Source organism: Plasmodium chabaudi, assembly GCF_900002335.3.
Source record: "Plasmodium chabaudi chabaudi strain AS genome assembly, chromosome: 14".
Classification (NCBI taxonomy): Eukaryota; Apicomplexa; class Aconoidasida; order Haemosporida; family Plasmodiidae; genus Plasmodium; species Plasmodium chabaudi.
In genome coordinates this window covers 2,445,723-2,464,677 of record NC_030114.2, presented here as the reverse complement: position 1 = coordinate 2,464,677, position 18,955 = coordinate 2,445,723, and the positions used below count along the sequence as shown (strand labels likewise).

The window sequence follows — 18,955 nt, the reverse complement described above, 5'->3', positions numbered from 1 at the left end:
TTTTCTATTTAAGATTGTTAAATATTATTATGATACAAATATCCATATAAAATTGATGAACACGCGTTACATGTTTTTATAATTTATCACTATCACCAAACAATATTATTATTAAAATTAAAAATTATATACTTAAGTAAATAAATTATAACATACTCATTTAGATAGTTTCTATAACTTAAAATGAGGCATCATCTTATTATGTATTAAAAAGTTAATATATATAAAAAAGGGTAACATACATTAAATACTATTTTAAAACCTCTTTATATATCACGGTTTGTTTAAGATTTAATTATATTGAACATGTTTCATTCTGTCTTTCATATGATTATAAACTTAAATAAAGATAGATAGTTTATATCAGTATAAATTATAACTTTAACATAAATGCAAAGTATTGAAATAAAAAAATAGGTATTATATATATTTACCATTTATATATTTATTATGCATATATCTATAGTACAATTTTCATGTATTACTAAAAATGTTAGAAGCATAATAATATTTTATAGACATCGTTGTATTGCAGAATATCGATTGATAATTTATGATTGCCTATTATATATTAGTATTATATTTAATTAATGTTAAACATATACACATTAACCTGAATGTATATTATATTGTAGACAATTATCCCAATTGAGTCTAGTTATAATTTATATCCTCATATATAAGATTATTATTTAGTTTGGTTGGAAGGTTGTAATTTAAATCAAAATAATAATGAAAAAAATAATATGTGTTACTAAATAAAATGCTTTATCAAATAAAGAAACATATCGTGTTATTCACGATTCGATATATTTATGGACTATCACACCTTATATAGTAGATAATAATGGTTCTTATATATAGTTCCCTAACAGCTAGCAATAAAATATAAAATTTGAAGTTATAGTATTGCAAAATTTAATATATCCAAACGAATTAGATAGAAGTATTATAACTTATGGAAAATATTTTATGCAGCCCCTTTTATATTGATGGATATACCCCTTTGAGGGTTGCATAATTAGACACCACCTCGAGATTAACCATACGAAGATAATGCACATATTTAATCACCATTTACAGACAATAAATATTATCAAATTATAAACAAATTAATAAAAGTATACCCCGAACCCTAACTCAAAACGCAGGCTCAGTGAACGAAACAATAACCCATAATACATGAACACCTCGGTATCAAGAATATTAATATAAAAAAATAAATTAATTTTATATATGTATATATATTTCTTGATTTTACAACTTTATGTTTCATTATTTTGTTTTTTTATTTTATTTATTTGTATTTTTTTAATTTTATATATACTTTGTTTTACTATTAAAAAGGAATTTATAATTTGTATTAATTTATAAAAAAACATGGTTGTCAATATTACTGCTAATGAATAATTTTTATAAAATTAAGAAATTTGCTAGAAAAATGTTATTTATTAAAATTTGTGTTAAAAGTGACAAAAAATCACATAATATGTGATTCTCATAATATAAAATTTATTGAGTTATTGCTATGACGAGGCAAAAAATATTGTTATTATAGTAGTATTAGTAATATATAAAATTAACTGCATTCCTTAGAATGAATTAATTATTTTAATATTTAAAAATATAATAGACATGTTTTATATTAAAACTCGTATTATCAAAGAAAATTTGTAAAACAAATGAAAAAAATAGCAAAACAACTATTTTAATATAATTATATATACTTATATTAATAATTATATTAAAATTGATTGCTATCAAAATTATATTAAAACAAATATATATTTTTATTTTAAATGATCGACTTTCTATTAGGTAAAAACAACACCCTTTTTCCTATTATATATAATATAAATATATATGTAATTTCATACACATTTTGTTCTATTATATGTAAATATAAGTGCTATGTAATTCCATACATAATGAATTGTTTTATAAATTTTAAAACGAGTTTAATCAATTATAAAAATATAAAACTTGCATATTCATAATTCTGTATATTAAAAATATCATTTATATAATTAAAGTTGTTTATTTTTAGATATTATAATATTGATGAAATTATGAACCATAATGTTTTAGATATTCATTATTTATGAAAGCCTCTGTTATTGACGTCGTTTTGTGATTGAATTATCTGACTAAAAAATATATTAAACTTATAAATTTGATAAAGCATATATTTTTTCATTTAATTAATAATTTTTGTTTTTTTTAAAATAAATATTTGTTTTTTATACATTATTGGAGAAAATTATTTGCTTCAATTTTAATTATATTTGCGCTATTTTTCGAGTTGTTAATTTTTAATTTAAAAAAATCCTAATATATATTTTAACATTTTGTTTGTAAAGTTCAAAAATGAATAAATCTGATATTCAATTTGTTTTGTTTCTTTTAAGCATATTCGTATATTTGAATAATAAAACCTTTGCAACTGAGCCTGCTCCAGGAGAACATACAACACCTGAATCAATACATCATTATCCTACGTAAGAAAAGATAACAATATATAATATATATTACACATTTCATTATGAAAATATTAAATACACGAATGTGCAACAATATTATAATATAAATACAACACCTTTATTTTTGTACGTATAAAAAATATGTCCACTTTGATCAGTGATAGTTCAGAAGAAATATATGAAAATAGCGAGAACCTATTATGTACCAATCCAGAAGAAATTCAAAATGCAGAAATTTTTATGAATGACGCAGTAAAACAGTTAGAATCTCATGCTAAAAGTAAATATGGTTATCAATTTGATGGAAGCTGTTTTCTTAGACATGCGTTTTTTTATCAAAAAAAGCATAAAAAACATATAGATGTTAACAAAATTGAATATACAGTTGATGATCCGAATACGGTACCAATTATAAAACAATATTAACGTTATAAACCAAATTAAAATAAAAAAATGATTATAATTTATATACATATATTTCTCTTTGTTTCCATTAGTATAATCAAATGATAAACGAGTTTTGGGATTCCGATAGTGTCAATGTGCCCATTATTAGCTTTGCTAAAAGTATACAAAACATAAATAATTAATCAGATTAACATATTATTGTTTCTATTTATTCGAAATTTCATGATTTATTATTGCCGTTGTTATATGATGCTATTTATTGCTTTCTATATCTTCAAATTCATAATATTTTAATTTACATGATGCAAAATTATTATTTTTTTTGAAAAGTTGTCCGTGTGTATAATCCAAACTTAATACTGATACAACAACGCTACAAAAAAGGTTTTATGTCCCGCCCGAAATATTTTTATGCTGTAGCCAAAAAAGTTCAAGTAATGAAACCCTTTCTCTCCCGTTTCGTTATAAATCATCCTCTTCATATTATTCACATTAATTTATGCAATATATTTTTATGAATTTTGTAGGTAACCCAAAACAAAACTATAATTGTCATGGCTTCAGCAAATATAAATGATCACAACCCTTCTAATAATGAATATGAAAACCCAATAGTAGAAAGCGCAAATATATTCAGAACAGAGGTTGATTCTGAAGATGATATTAGAGATGGAAAATTAGAAAAAATATTTGTTAACATACGTGGATATCTCATTGAAAAAAAAAACAGTTATATTAATATCACCTTTATCGAATCTGTAAGCGATATACTAATTTTAATAACACAGTAATTTATTTTAACAATTGTTAAAAAATGTTGTTTTAAATAAATGTACATATTTATAATATGTGCTATAATATGCAAAAAATTTAAATATTTTATATATTCATCCATTTATGTTTTTTTTCTTAGATGGATGACCATGATTCCAGTTCCCTAAAATGCCTTATTAAAAATACTTTATTTTGTCTTTTCCTTCATAAATAAAGATATATTCCATATATATTTTCAGCACCGTAATATTAGAAGATGTTCGTTAATAAAAGGATTTATTTCCATGAATAATGGCTGCATTAAGTTACCATCTTAAAATGTTTTTTTGTTTTAAGAATTTTTTTTTGTATATTATTTGTTTGTGTCTTTTAATATTAGGATGCATCTATTTGTATTAATTTTGTGAATACTACAAATATAACTGCTATTATTTGTGATATTCCTTTCATTTAATGCTTATAACCCTTTTTTTGTTTACAAACATAGACATCATCTCGAGATTAAATATACGAGATGGTACATAAATTTAATTAGCATCCAAAGAGCAATAAATGTTATCAAATTATTAACAACTAATAAAAATGTGACCTAACCCAAAACATCGATTCCATAGAACAAACCTCACAATCACGAATACAAACCTATATATAACCTCAATATAGCTTATAATTTTATTAATAAATATGTTTAAATTAAGCTTATTTAAAATAATTATAAATATTAACTAAAAGTGAGCAAATTCAAAATTCATTAATATATAATATATGCATGGAAAAAAAACAAATGAGTTTTAAAAAAACACTAAACAATGATAAATTAATTATATAACGCGATTATATATTAAACTAAAAAATATATAATAATAAAACAAAAAATTTAATCAAATTTCATTATTCTATATAATGCAAAAAGTATAACTTTTATGCAATCAAATATTAAATATATTATTTTTAATCATTTAAACAAGTATAATAAAACATAATAACAAAGGGTGATTATTTTAATATTATTTATATTCCTTTTTTTTTGATTCTAATTTCGAAATTTTCCGCAGGTTCTTAATTGCGTAAATCAAATACGGTGCAAGCATTAATATTAATAACTTTCCCCCTGATGCTACTATCATAAAAAAACATACTATATACGCACCCATAGCCTTAAGTATTTTTTTCATTAATGCATTTATTTGTTTATCAATGGAATATATCTTATAACTAATACTTGATGTAATTCTATTATATTCGTATTCAAAATGATCATGTTCACTCTCCATAACATTTTCATGATCTTCCAATTGTATAAAATCTTCATGCTCTGATACAGAAATATTTTCATCTTTTTTCATTATTCTTTTATCATGTACCGGCTGTATTGCTAATTCACCATTTCTTTTATTATCAAGTTCTTTTGTTGTTTCTTCTAATTCTTTTTGAAGCTTATAAATTAACTTTTTCGTTTTCTTATCTACATGATCTAAATTGGGTAATGCATTATTTTCTTTATGACTCTTTATACGTGAAGCTATATCATTTCGAAGATTTGTCATTTCTTTGTCATCACCAATGTAGTCACTAAATTGATTTGCAAAACTCAAAGTTGATTCATAAAAATTATTTAAATCGAATTGGCTGTCTGCATCTGCTAATGCCCTATTATTCCTAAAATTTAATACATTCCTTTCAAGACATTTGGGTGTCTTGGTTATAAAGTATAATTCCTGAAAAGAAATGAAATATTTATTAACATATATGTAATTAATTTTAATTATTTCTTTAACATAAGTGTTTTACCAATACATAAAATAATAATTAAGGTTAATGTAAAACAAATAAATACGAAAACTATAATGAAATATTATTAATAATAAAAGAAAATGTTAACTTACATTTTTGGCATATTCAAAAGACCAAATAATAATTGAAAAAAAAACATATTTTAAAATATTGACTCTCATTTTTAACTTTATTAAATAAATTAAATAATGATGATAACTTCATATTTATTCCAAAAATAGTAATATTTATTAGTTTTTAATTCTAAAATTTATGAATAAATTAATATATTTATAAAAAACTATTATATTTATTTCATTTACTAATTTTTTCCATTTTCTATAAATTAATTGACGTGACCGCTGTAAAACTCCGTTATATTCATTAAAAGTATTTATGTATATAAATATATATTGTACTATTTTTTTTTCAAATAAATATTAACTCTTCTCTAAAGAATACAACATTTTTAATATTTTAATTATAAAAAAATATATGTATATATATAATAATTTTGCTATAAAATATATTTTTTGCAAATTTGTTATACAAATCGTCTTTTAATATAATTTACAATATATTGATATATTTAATGATACGGGTTTAATATTTTATAAATTTATATTTTTCTATTATTGTTTACATACGAACAAATTAATAACCATCAATTAAAATTGTAGAATATTATTATATATATATTTTTATATGAACAAATGGAAACATATAATGAAAACATTAACAAATCATCGTTATTATTTACATTTAAATGGGCCCTAATTTATTATAGTTCCAAATGAATAATCCTATAGTTAACATACAACCTCATATATAATGTTATTATTACCGTTCAGTTGGCGTAATATAATTTAAATCAAAATAATCGTGATACAAATAATAAATTTTACTAAATAAAATATTGCACCAAATATATTGTGTTATGCATACTTCAATATAGTCTCTAATTAACAATCTTTATAAATATATAATTATGATATAGCTTAATACACCATATATAGCCAATATATATTAATATATCCAATATAGACATTTTATTTTAATCATATTAAATCGGTATGAATACTCAATTATATATGTTATAACATATGAAAAAATATGATGCGACCTCTTTCATATTAATGGCAGTACCCCGTTTTTGGTTGCATATTTGGACTTATAGACTTCATCTTGTAATGAAACATATGCAATGATGCATATAAATGGTTACACATACATAAAATATTTGCTTGTTAATTGGTAAAAGTATGCAGCAGTGTATTAAACGAAAAGTGGAATACCAAATAAAAATAATGTCACTATAATTATATTTAAAATAAAATAATATAAAAATAAAACAACATTAAAGCTTAGTAAATTATATTGATCATATAATGACATATGCAATATATGACAAAGTGTAATATAAAGGAAATTTGTTTTTAGGCTTTTTGGTGATTTTACAAAATTTTTGTAAAAGTACAAATGTTTAATGAAAAAATTAAATGAAAAAATATTCACACCCATAAAAAAAACTTAAGTACACATCCAAAATTAAAAAACATAAATATGTTAGTTTTCTTAGCAGAAACACCTTTTATATATTGTGAATATTTAATCACATTTAAATGAAGCTTTTCATAATATCGTTAACATTTCTCAGTTAAGCATAAAAGGATGGCCTATTATTTCACATGTTTTGTGGTCTGTATGCAATCAATCTGATCCACGAAAAAAAACATATATCCAAGAAAAAATATTTTTTTAAAGGTTTTGTTTTTTTGTAAAATGAATTTCAATATTATATATATTAGACTCATTTATGCAATATTTATTTCATGGAATTTTTTTGTAATTCTCAAAGTTTAAAACATCAGTAATGTGCAGATTTATTATAGAAACCTCGTGTGTGATTTTAAAAGAATATGACAATATTGATGGCATAAATATATAATGCATGCTTAATATACTAAATTATTGAAATTTTATTATTTCTTTATAATAATAAATGATGTCACAATGCTAATCCGTAAATAATTATACACAAAATATTTTACTTTGTAAGAAACGTGAATACTGTGTAAACACATCCATGAATATTTTACCTATGTTGTAACACATTATGCTTAATACGCTACATAATTTTATTAAGCTTTTAAGAAATAAATAAAAAATATATAATGCCTTTAAATAACTTAAATATTCTTCTTTATAAAATACAAATTAAAGCGCTTTTATTTTTTTTTATGTGTACATCCATTTGGTATGTCTTAATATGCATATGCCCAAAGCATACATATACTATTTTGGTCCTCTTTGCTAAACTGTATATGTGGCAATATTTTATATATTATTCAAAAACGCTTTTTTTATTTCATTACATATTTATAGTAAATAAAAATATGAATTTTATATGACTTTGAAAATTTAAAAAGATAATTAAAATCAGGATAAAGGATTAATTTTTATAAATGATACTTGTACATATTTTTTGTAGTGATATTTAGGTAATAAAATAAGAATATAAGCAAAAAATAACAAAATTTGGTTAAAATATCACTATACTAGTACTTTCAATTTGTATATGCATTTTTTATTTGATTTCGTTTGATATATATTCATTTATTTACTATAACTTTTTTTAACCAATGCATTTTATTATACCAAATTAAATTATTTCTTTTTTATATTCATCAATTAAAGAAAATATAATCTGAAGTTTCATAAATTAAAAGTATTCACATTGTATTTTATATAAAAGCAATTAATAAGCATACAGAAAAAGCATATATGTTTTTTTTGTTATGCAAAATTGAACTTTTGATTTGCATTCCCCCTCTTTTATTCTACCTCTTAATGTGACTCATAGTGAATATGATCGTTTTTATACATTATGGGGTTTTCATTCCCATATATGTATAACAATACCTCCTTTATTTGCTTATAAATAAATACCAATTATTTGTATTACTTCCTAACTTATGAATATATAATGAAAGATAAAATAGTCGATATGCTTATGCATAATATATTTTTTAATATATGTGTATCACATTTGCCAGTACATACCCATTCATAAAAAAAAATACATATATCAATTATAGGATATGTAAAAACAAATTACACATTTAAAAACCTTTGCACACTTAAAAACGGGAGTACCCCAAAAATAATATTAAAAATCGGTATGTAAAAATATTGTCTTGCCATGCATTATTTCATATATATGTAACTAGTAAGGGAAACCTATGTGTGCACCCATATTTTACGTTTCAAACAAATTCAATTTAAAAAACCAAATTAACACTCAATAAAATTTGCATAATCTCATTTTGGAAGATATAGCTACTTCACAACGAAAATAATTCGAAATAACAAAAAACCGAAAAAGAAAACAATCCAGTTTTTCTCATTCTTTAATAAAAGAAAAAATGTAAGTATACCCATTGAAAATCAAGTGCAATATGTCATAATGATTTTAAAATAAATTAAAAATGCTTGTCACTTGGCGAAGAAACACTTTTGCAATGACACATTTGATAAAATAGAATATCATAAAATCTTATTTAATGGTTGTAGAAATAATAATATTGCCATTGCAATTAGCATTCTGATTAACCATCCTATTTTTGAAGGTTTGTTATCGAAAGAAATTCACTGTTTCAAGATACTTTTAAAACACCCCATCGTATTGTAATAAATTGCAAAGGGGAAGTAATAATAAGCAAACCATTATATTAAAAAATACGAAGAAATTACATTTGCGTAATAAAAAATAACTGTAAAAGGAAACAATTCCATATATTTTACAATAAAACTGTATTTCTATTTAAGCAAAATTATATAGGAAGAAAAATATGATTCCAATCTTATATTTCGATAACATTATGTAATAAATAGTAAATTTACACAAGTTAATAAAGTCGATAATTCATGCTCTTTCTCATTATTATTTTTTGTGAGATATAAATATAAAATGTATAACAATTCGCAAAATGTTCAATACATTAATATATTTATAAAAAAAAAAAAGCTTTAAGGAAGTAGTTACCATAAATAATTTTCTCTATATACCAAATAAATACATTTGGAACATACGAAGAATGAATTAAAATTCAAGTATGAATGAGAATACCTTGTTTCTTAAAGGAAATACCGACGATATTGCCCTTGGAAAAGGGAGCACACGTGAAAAAAAATGTAAATAAGCCTAATATTTATGTAAATAAAATTACAAACATAGTAAAACCCCAAATATAAATAAAAATTCCTATATAAATCCGAATGCCCATATAAGTTCCAATATTAATATACATAAAAATACTTATATAAATATAAATGACGATATATACATAAGTGATAATATAAGTAAAAACACTTACGTAAATTCAGAAAATTATTTATATATAATACATGCATATATTCAAAAATAATAAAAAAAAAACAAAATATTATGCAATTTTAAATAAATTTAACTATAAGTGTTTATTTAATAAGTAGCTTATAAAAGGAATATTTTATTTTGCTGAGGATACATATTTAATCACCAATTTGTATGCAGCTCGTATTCTATGCGCGCATCGCTGAGGTTGCGTAATTTGCATCCATGTATTTAATTAATATTGCATGTAGAAATATAAAGCATGCTGAGAACATCAATAACACGCTAGATAACTATGTATCCACGAAATTTTATACGCATATCAATATTTGGATATATTTTTTTTTTTTGTAAAGTACGCAATACCAATATAAAAGGAAAATATTATGAAAATTTTTTATAATATTAAAGTGTAATCACCAAAATAATACTATAAATAAATATAAATAATTAAATGACAAATATTTATATGTTACAAGTGTATATTATGCAAAAAGAATAAATCAAAATATCTTCGAGCATACCAGTGTTTATGTGAGAATACAGATCGAGCCCCATAATGGCCCCATAAAGACATTAAAAAAATTAATAACCTCACCAAAATACAAAAAAATAATTAACTAAAAATAAAAAAAAAAACAAAATTTTTGTTAAAAGTTGGAAAAGTAGCTAGTCTTAAACACAAAAAATAATTCTCAAATTATTGTATGCATAAATAATATTAAAAAAACAATATCAAAAATATATTTAAAATATATTTAAATTATTTTTTTAATTATTTAAATTAAAACTTATATAAAATTTATATAAAATTAAAAAAAGTTTTATTTATTTTAAGGTATTTATTTATATCTTAAAGATTATATAATTAATACTAATTTATACTAATTTACACCCAAAACCTCAAAAAATACATAATAAAAATACTTACACAAAAAACATACTTATAAAAACAAAAAATATTATACATATATTTTATTGTATATTTTACACCCAAATTTTTTACATTAACTTTTTTATTTGGTTTAAAATTTTTGAAATACTTTCAAAAAAACCTTCAACTGTGTATGGCTTAAATTCACCAAAATATTTTGACTGGAATTCAAGTATTCATATGTTACCCCATTCTATATTATATTATTTACATAATACATATATTACACGTATAACCATTTGGTTTGTCACATATATTGACTGTATATTACGTTCTACATTATTATACCTTTGTACTCTAAAGCTTGTGCTATACTAAATAACAATTTAATTGTTTTAGTTACCATATTGTTTATAAAACAAAATATAAATTAATTTTATTCATAAAATAAAGCATAATACACATATTTTTTTACTTTATATGCCCCCATACAATTTTTTATAGCATACTATGCATACCCATTTTATAATATTCCATATATAAGTTTAACTGTTTGTATTTTTTTGACATTGTGTTGCAACATTTATGCTTCACAAAATAATTGTCTAACAACTATTTATTTTTTCATAAGAATTTATTATAAGCATGCGCTTATGAGACATATTTAATTAATTATTTATTTATTAACAAATTAAAAAATATACGATATCACTCGAGAGATCGAGTTTACCGTGATTGTTTATTTAAATGGCATCATCATTGATGATTGCCAGTGGCACACCACTTGCAAAAAATGCATGTGTTATTAGGCCCAAAATTAAAGGAAATCTGCATATATCCTTAAAAAATAGAAAGAATGGAAAGGACGGTGCCGGAAAAGTTTCTCACAATTTACAAGCCCATGTTGAAAATCGTATTAAGGAAAGATCTCTGTATTATGCTGCTAAGGAAAAATACTATAGAAACAAAGGAAAGAAGTATGATAAACTTCGTCAAAGTGTTGAAGGTGGTGAATCTCATATATTGAAAGAATATTATCATTCACGTAATCGAGTTAAAAGGTGCTCAAGAAAGCATAAAAAGCACAATTATGAAAAATGTCACGTGTGTAAAAGTCTTGTGCAACGATATCTTGTATTGGGGGAAAATGCCAATAAAATTGTTGATGGAATTAATGAAAGGACAAGTGACATTATGCACAATTCTATTTGTGACATAGGACAAAATTCCAAAACGAACGAATTGATCAATGGGAAAATAGCAGAGAACTATAGTAGAACTAAACGGATTATACCTGCGGCACCAGTTCCAAATTTCGGTATTGCTGAGAATATTAAAAATAATGATATCAGTAAATTATCAAAAAATGAATCCTTAGATGGTTTGGATATTAACAATGAAAAAGATATACATTCTTATAGTTTATCACATATGGGAAATATTGTACTTTCACACGATCACAAATTAGGGGATACTTATATTATATCGGACAAAAATGCTATATATGCTTTAGAAAATGGAATAGAAAGAAAAGGCATTAACCCTTTATCGGTTAAGTGCGAAAAGCGATCTAATGAAAAGCAAATATGTATAGGAAACGATGATAGCGCAAACATCGAATCTAATGACATATCAGCAAAGAAGCATATGTACACAATTTTTACCGATCTCAACGTTTCTGAAATGATAGATTTAATGAACAGAAAACCATTGGATATCACAAATGTTAAAGAACAACAATTAGAATTAAATAATGCTTTAGATGAAATAGAACAAAATATATTTTCAAAAAAGTCGTGTGATCAATCATTTAATTCAGAAGATTACACAGTAAATGATAAGGAATGCGTGGAATTAGAAAAAAAAAGAAAGTTGACGAAAAACGTTTCAAATTTGGTTAAGCTTCCTGAAGAAAATAATACTGATAATGAATCAAATTGCTCATATAAAAGCTCTGGTAGTTCATCACGTTGTTTTAAAAGAGGGAAAATTACATTAAAAAATAAATCATCGTCGAGTTATTATAATAGTATTAATAATTATAGGTTTGGACAGGCTGAAAATTTAAAAGAACTGGAAGAAAAAAATGCAGGTAACTCATTTAAGCTATCTAATCAAACAACAACATTAGGAAGTAGTACGGTATCAGCAAAAAGCATACCTTTGGAAACACATCAAGAAGAAAATTTTTATTACAAATATTTAGAGAAAGAGGATTTTAGTGAGGACGAAAGTGTTAGTGAGGATGAAATTATTAGTGAGGATGAAAATTATAGTGAGGATGAAATTGTTATTGAAAATGAAATTATTAGTGAGGATGAAATTGTTATTGAAAATGAAATTATTAGTGAGGACGAAATTGTTATTGAAAATGAAATTATTAGTGAGGACGAAATTGTTAGTGAGGACGAAATTGTTAGCGAGGACGAAATTGTTAGTGAGGATGAGATAGTTAGTGAGAATGAAGTTACAAAAGAATTAATTACATCTAAAGCATTTGAGAGTACTGATGAAGAATATTTACAAAATGAACATTATAATGGAAATGATTACAGTGATAAATCTGAATTAAGATATCATTATAGCGATGGAAAAATATTTTATGAAAGCTATAAATTAAAAAAAGATAGTAATACAAAAAAATTCGATGATGAAAGACCAGAGGAAGAGACACCTGTAAAAATGAGCAAGAACGATAAAATTAAAGAAAACCATCATTCTAATACAAAGAACGATCATGTGAGTAATTTAACACAAATAGATAGTCGTGAATTACTTGAATTTTATGAAGAAGCATTACCATCAACATCTTACAGCAATGAAAAATTTGAAAACACATTTAAAGCAAACGACGAGAGTTCAGAGAAAGAACCAGATTACTCAAATTTATTTTTGGGGTCTTTTAATATTAATAAGGAAGATAAAATTGAAGAAAGTTCAGATATAGAGCCAAAAAATAATAAATTTACTAGTTCCTTTTTCCCATCAAGCTTTTTTAATCCTGATGAACCTATTATTGCTAGTAAATTATTTGGATTATCCAATACCGAGAAAAATATTGTAGATGCACCTGTGAAACATAAGAACCCATTTGAAATTACAAAAGATAATTTAAATACAAAGAAAATAAATAATAATACAGTAGAAAAAACAGATAAACAAATTATTAAAGAAGTAAAAAATGATTCACGTAAAAGAAAAAATAGTATTATATTTGATGAATCAACACCAGAAAGTATAAAGAAATTTAAATACTCCAATAATTATATGAACAATAATAATGTAATAGAAAAAAATAATGACCAAGCTGCTCAACATGAAGAAGAAAAAAGGCAGAAAATACTTAAAGAGACACAACGTGCTAAAATATATGGTTCTATTATTAAAAAAAATTGTAGACTTATGTCTTATGGCCAAAACAAAGATTACAATTATGTACCAAAAGAAAGTAATAAAAAAAGGGTTCGATTTCAAGACAAAGTAACAATAATACCTAATTTACCCCCCAAAAATAATCATATTAATGTTCCTAATTTAATTAATGAAAACAATAGCAAGCTTAGGTCTTTTGGCCAAAATAAAAATATTAATCATGTAATAGAAAAACAGGGTAAACAAAATATTCCAATTAAATACGAAATTAAATGTAATCCATTGAAATGGGATAATATGAATAATATAACTAATAATAATGCCACAAATAGATACATGAATTCAGTTAATGATACATGCCCCAATAGAGAAATATGTACTCCTATCTATGCGGCCCATCAAAATATAAAAATAAATAAAAATAATGACGAAATATTCCAAAGCAGGGAAACAGAAAGCCTTAGTAAATCGTTACAAAAAAGAGAATTGTATTTAAAGCAAGGATTGTATAAAGATATCGGAATGGATCTTATTAATGTAGTACATAGACTTAGAGAATCAAAAATCATTAGTGAAGAGCGAGAAGAAAAAAAAATTGAACCTACTAATGAATTATGCAAAAATACAGACATTGATTCGAATGGCGAAACTTCAGTGACAAAAGAATTTAAAACTGTTGATGAAATACTTGCAGAGAACAAACGACAAATTCTTAATTATTATTTAGAATTAGACAAAGCTGAAGCCCTTAAGAAAGCACAAGAAATTAAAAATACCAATGATGAGGTTTTAATAAAGAAAGGAAAAGAAGAACCTATTATATTTAAAAATAATGATTTGAATCCTTCGAATTCAAGAAAACGGGCACTTAATGAGAAATATACACCACCAAAAAAATATACAAAGAAAATATTGAAAAGAAATGTAAATAAAAATGGCAAAAATATCATGACAAGTCCAAGGACGCCAGAAAGATCCCCTAATGTAAGCGATTCTAACGAAAATGGCCAACGTAGCGAAGGTGGTGTTACTGATTCGTCTGCCGCAGCACAGTCATCAGTAGATAAAATGTATGAAAGATATCTTAAATATGCTGGTACCAAACGAGATTGGGAAAATCGGTTTGTAGAGGGTAAATCAAACCCATTTAGTAATGGACAACCGTATCATAATGATATATTAGAGAAGCATACTTCCTGCTTAATATCGGAACGCACACAGAGACATCTCGAAAAACGATCATATGAATTTCAAAAACAAAAGGAAAGAGAAAGCATGAGTCCAAAATTGGCGAGAAGCCCCATAGTAGAAGCTCCTAAAGCCAAAGAGTATAATTGTAAGGTACTTACAGAATATTGGGATTGGGATAATGAGGAAACGAAAGAATTTTGGAATTGGGATAAGAAAGACAATTTAAATTTTTGGAAAATGGACCAAGAAAATGCTAAAAAATTTTGGATGTGGGATAAAGAAAGGGATGAAACATGTGAAAATATGTCAAATAACACAATGGATTCAGACGACGAAGAAGAGTTATTAAATGTTATACGAGATATGGTAGAAGTGCGAAAAAACCTCGACCCAATAAGAACTGCCCAAATTCTAGAAAAATATCAGTATATACCATACAAATCGAGCATTAGAGAACCAGAAATTGTTTATATGCCAACGCCACCATACAATAGGCCCCCATCACCATACTATACGCCAACATCATCATACAATATTCCAAAAACACCAACAAACACTCCAACACCACCAGAAAAAAAAACCGAAAACAAAAATACATTGCATAAAGATCCTCAGAATTAAAATAATACCATAAGGGTTCAGAAATGAAAAAAAGGATTAATATCTATCACTACAAATTAAATATTGTACAAAATTTTGTGGAGAATAATACAAATGCTAAACCGGAAAATATGGAATTACTTAATTGTATAATTTTCAATAAAAAGTAAGGAATCAGATAAGGAATCTGGAAAAAATGTATTAGATAATATATTAAATAATCTAATGCAATAACTAAGCTATTTGAATTATCTTTCGAAAGGAATTCCTTAAGAAATCTATAGCATTTTAAAAGGCTCACTGATATTAGCCACTCTTTGATTTATAAGAAAGTAATGTTGCTAAGAAGTGGAGAAAGGGAAAAGTATTGATCACAATGATTACTTATTTCACTAATGACGCATGCAACGCATCTGAAAACAGCAAAGGGATCCATATAAAGAAGAACGATCCCAAGTTGACGTTGTTTTAACATCTATTGTTGAGCAATGTTGATATGCTTCTAAAAATTATTTACACAGAAGGGAGGTCTGTGAAAGAGTATGGTTTAAACGGTATTTGTAATTATAACAAATTTAGGTTGCATTTAAACTAATATCTGATATATTAATGTCGTGTATTGCATTTACACTTGTTTATTACATTTACATTTGTTGATGACTTATCACTAATTAAGCTAGCTAAAACTTCTAATCTATGTTCATCTGTTGATAATGCATTCCAAAATATACAAAACAAAATAAATATGTATTACATCTGAATTTATGTATTACATTTGAATTTGTGTATTACATCTGAATTTGTGTATTACATTTGAATTTGTGTATTACATTTGAATTTGTGTATTACATTTGAATTTGTGTATTACATTTGAATTTGTGTATTACATCTGAATTTATGTATTACATTTGAATTTGTGTATTACATCTGAATTTGTGTATTACATCTGAATTTATGTATTACATTTGAATTTGTGTATTACATCTGAATTTGTGTATTACATCTGAATTTATGTATTACATTTGAATTTGTGTATTACATCTGAATTTGTGTATTACATCTGAATTTATGTATTACATCTGAATTTGTGTATTACATTTGAATTTGTGTATTACATCTGAATTTGTGTATTACATCTGAATTTATGTATTACATCTGAATTTGTGTATTACATTTGAATTTGTGTATTACATTTGAATTTGTGTATTACATTTAAATCGATTGTTAATGTGTCTATGTCTAAGCTAGCGAATATTTCTAATGTTTCTATCAATCTATATAATTGCAAAGCCCCTAAAACATATTCTGAGCAGTGTATCCCATCTGAGAATGTAGTAATTTCTAAGAAATGTAGCAATGTTGTATTAGCAATAGATTACAAACAACCTATCACTTGGGTCCTATTCTTGTATGGATATACTTTCTTTTTTGGATAGCAAGCGCAATGCTGAGGTGAGTACAATGAGTACTCGTTTAATCAGCACCAACCCAAGTTTCACAGCAAAGCAATGCCCACCTACTTATGAACATAAGACCCTGAAAAAATTAGTGTCAACCAAACAAAATACTAAATGATCTAATACATTCCATTTTTATCGATAATGCAAATAGCTCAAAAGATACTAAAGATAAGTTTCTTGTAGCAGAATCAAAAATTCTGATAGGCCGCTAAAAAAAAAAAAGAACAAATAAAGAAAAAAATAGCATAAAAAAAAATAACTCCACAAAAAATATCAATATCAACACACAAAAAAGATATGATAAAAAAGAAAAAGCAGGCAATACATAAAAAAGTGGTTGAAGAAATAACAGATAAGATAAAAAAAGGAATATGAGTACTATGTTGGGCAAAAAATAATGCAGGTGTGAGGTTGGAAGAATGGAATAAAGGCACATAATCACGATAATTAGAAATATCCAAACGAGCATTCTATATGATGATGAGAGCCATGTCAATTAGGGAAAAAAAATATTACATATACATATTTAATCTTAAAATTAAAAAAACATATAATACATATAATACATATATACATATATACATAATGAAAAAAAAATAAAAAAAATAATATACATGCTAAAATAATAAAAAAATCCTAATTGAACATGCCTCGAATCAATATCGTTGGCCACATAAATAACTCTGGAAACAATATCATAATAATATGGAATAATAACTGACAAAAAATATTAAGGCACTTAATGGTTATAAGAACTTGGCAATTGAATCCCATCCACAGACATGGATATATATATCAATAGAATAATATGATGTCTTCAATCTACTATCATTAATTTATACGATACTTCCTAAAAGGAAAAAATGGCATACTATCCAAAATAATTCATATACAACATTTAATTATCACATAATGTTTTTTTGCAATTTCAAACAAATTGGCACAAATATATACTACATATATTTTTTAGCATTTTATGCAACTTAATTTTATTTTATTTATTTATATAACAATTTTTACAACACTTTTTATCTTAAATTTTATTTATATATTTTTAACTATCATTATAAAAAAAACTTAACCTTTTCTCTTAAAACTTTATATTATATATATATATATATATATATCATTTAAACTATAACATAGCATTAACATATATAGTATGTTAAAAAAAGAGGAAACATATATATATTATTTATTTTGTCCAAAGCTCATCACCTTTTGACTTAAGGGTGTTCTTAAAAATTACACACAACATATGTACACAAATTATATATAGATATATATATACAAATCTAAAAATGCAATAATGATATTGATCTATATCTTTCAGTAATTCAATATGCATAGAACGGTGTAAAAGTAAAACCTCGCATAGTTCCAACAAATAAAATGTTCACTTTTGTGTGTGATAAACCCTGTTACATTAAAATTTTTTTTATATATTACGAAATAAAAAATGAAAGGTAACCACGTTATTCATAAAAAGGAATCGATAAGCTGTGATATATCACGTATAAAGTTATATTAAAGAAAAATAATCGTGTTAAACAAATAAACTAAATAAATGTACAGTGTTGTATATATAATCTAATATAATCCAAATATAATAATCATTATCTTTAATAAATAGACATTTATAATATAA

The 18,955-nt window shown here is 24.1% G+C and overlaps 3 protein-coding genes across 3 annotated transcripts; 2 read left to right on the top strand and 1 right to left on the bottom strand.

The window, feature by feature from the left end:
- Positions 1 to 2,367: 2,367 nt before the first annotated feature.
- PCHAS_1467500 (fam-a protein) lies at positions 2,368 to 3,876 on the top strand (the record flags this gene model as incomplete). Its single annotated transcript, XM_016799873.1, has 6 exons — positions 2,368 to 2,498; positions 2,639 to 2,882; positions 2,978 to 3,047; positions 3,219 to 3,322; positions 3,416 to 3,646; positions 3,802 to 3,876. The coding sequence occupies 6 exons, from the start codon at positions 2,368 to 2,370 to the stop codon at positions 3,874 to 3,876; spliced, it is 855 nt and encodes a 284-aa protein (XP_016655109.1).
- Positions 3,877 to 4,669: 793 nt separating this feature from the next.
- PCHAS_1467400 (fam-b protein) lies at positions 4,670 to 5,617 on the bottom strand (the record flags this gene model as incomplete). Its single annotated transcript, XM_016799872.1, has 2 exons — positions 4,670 to 5,380; positions 5,549 to 5,617. 2 exons carry the CDS (start codon positions 5,615 to 5,617, stop codon positions 4,670 to 4,672), a joined length of 780 nt encoding a protein of 259 aa, XP_016655108.1.
- Positions 5,618 to 11,431: 5,814 nt separating this feature from the next.
- Positions 11,432 to 15,868, top strand: PCHAS_1467300 (conserved rodent malaria protein, unknown function; the record flags this gene model as incomplete). Its single annotated transcript, XM_739041.2, has 1 exon — positions 11,432 to 15,868. The coding sequence occupies one exon, from the start codon at positions 11,432 to 11,434 to the stop codon at positions 15,866 to 15,868; it is 4,437 nt and encodes a 1,478-aa protein (XP_744134.2).
- Between the last annotated feature and the right edge of the window lie 3,087 nt (positions 15,869 to 18,955).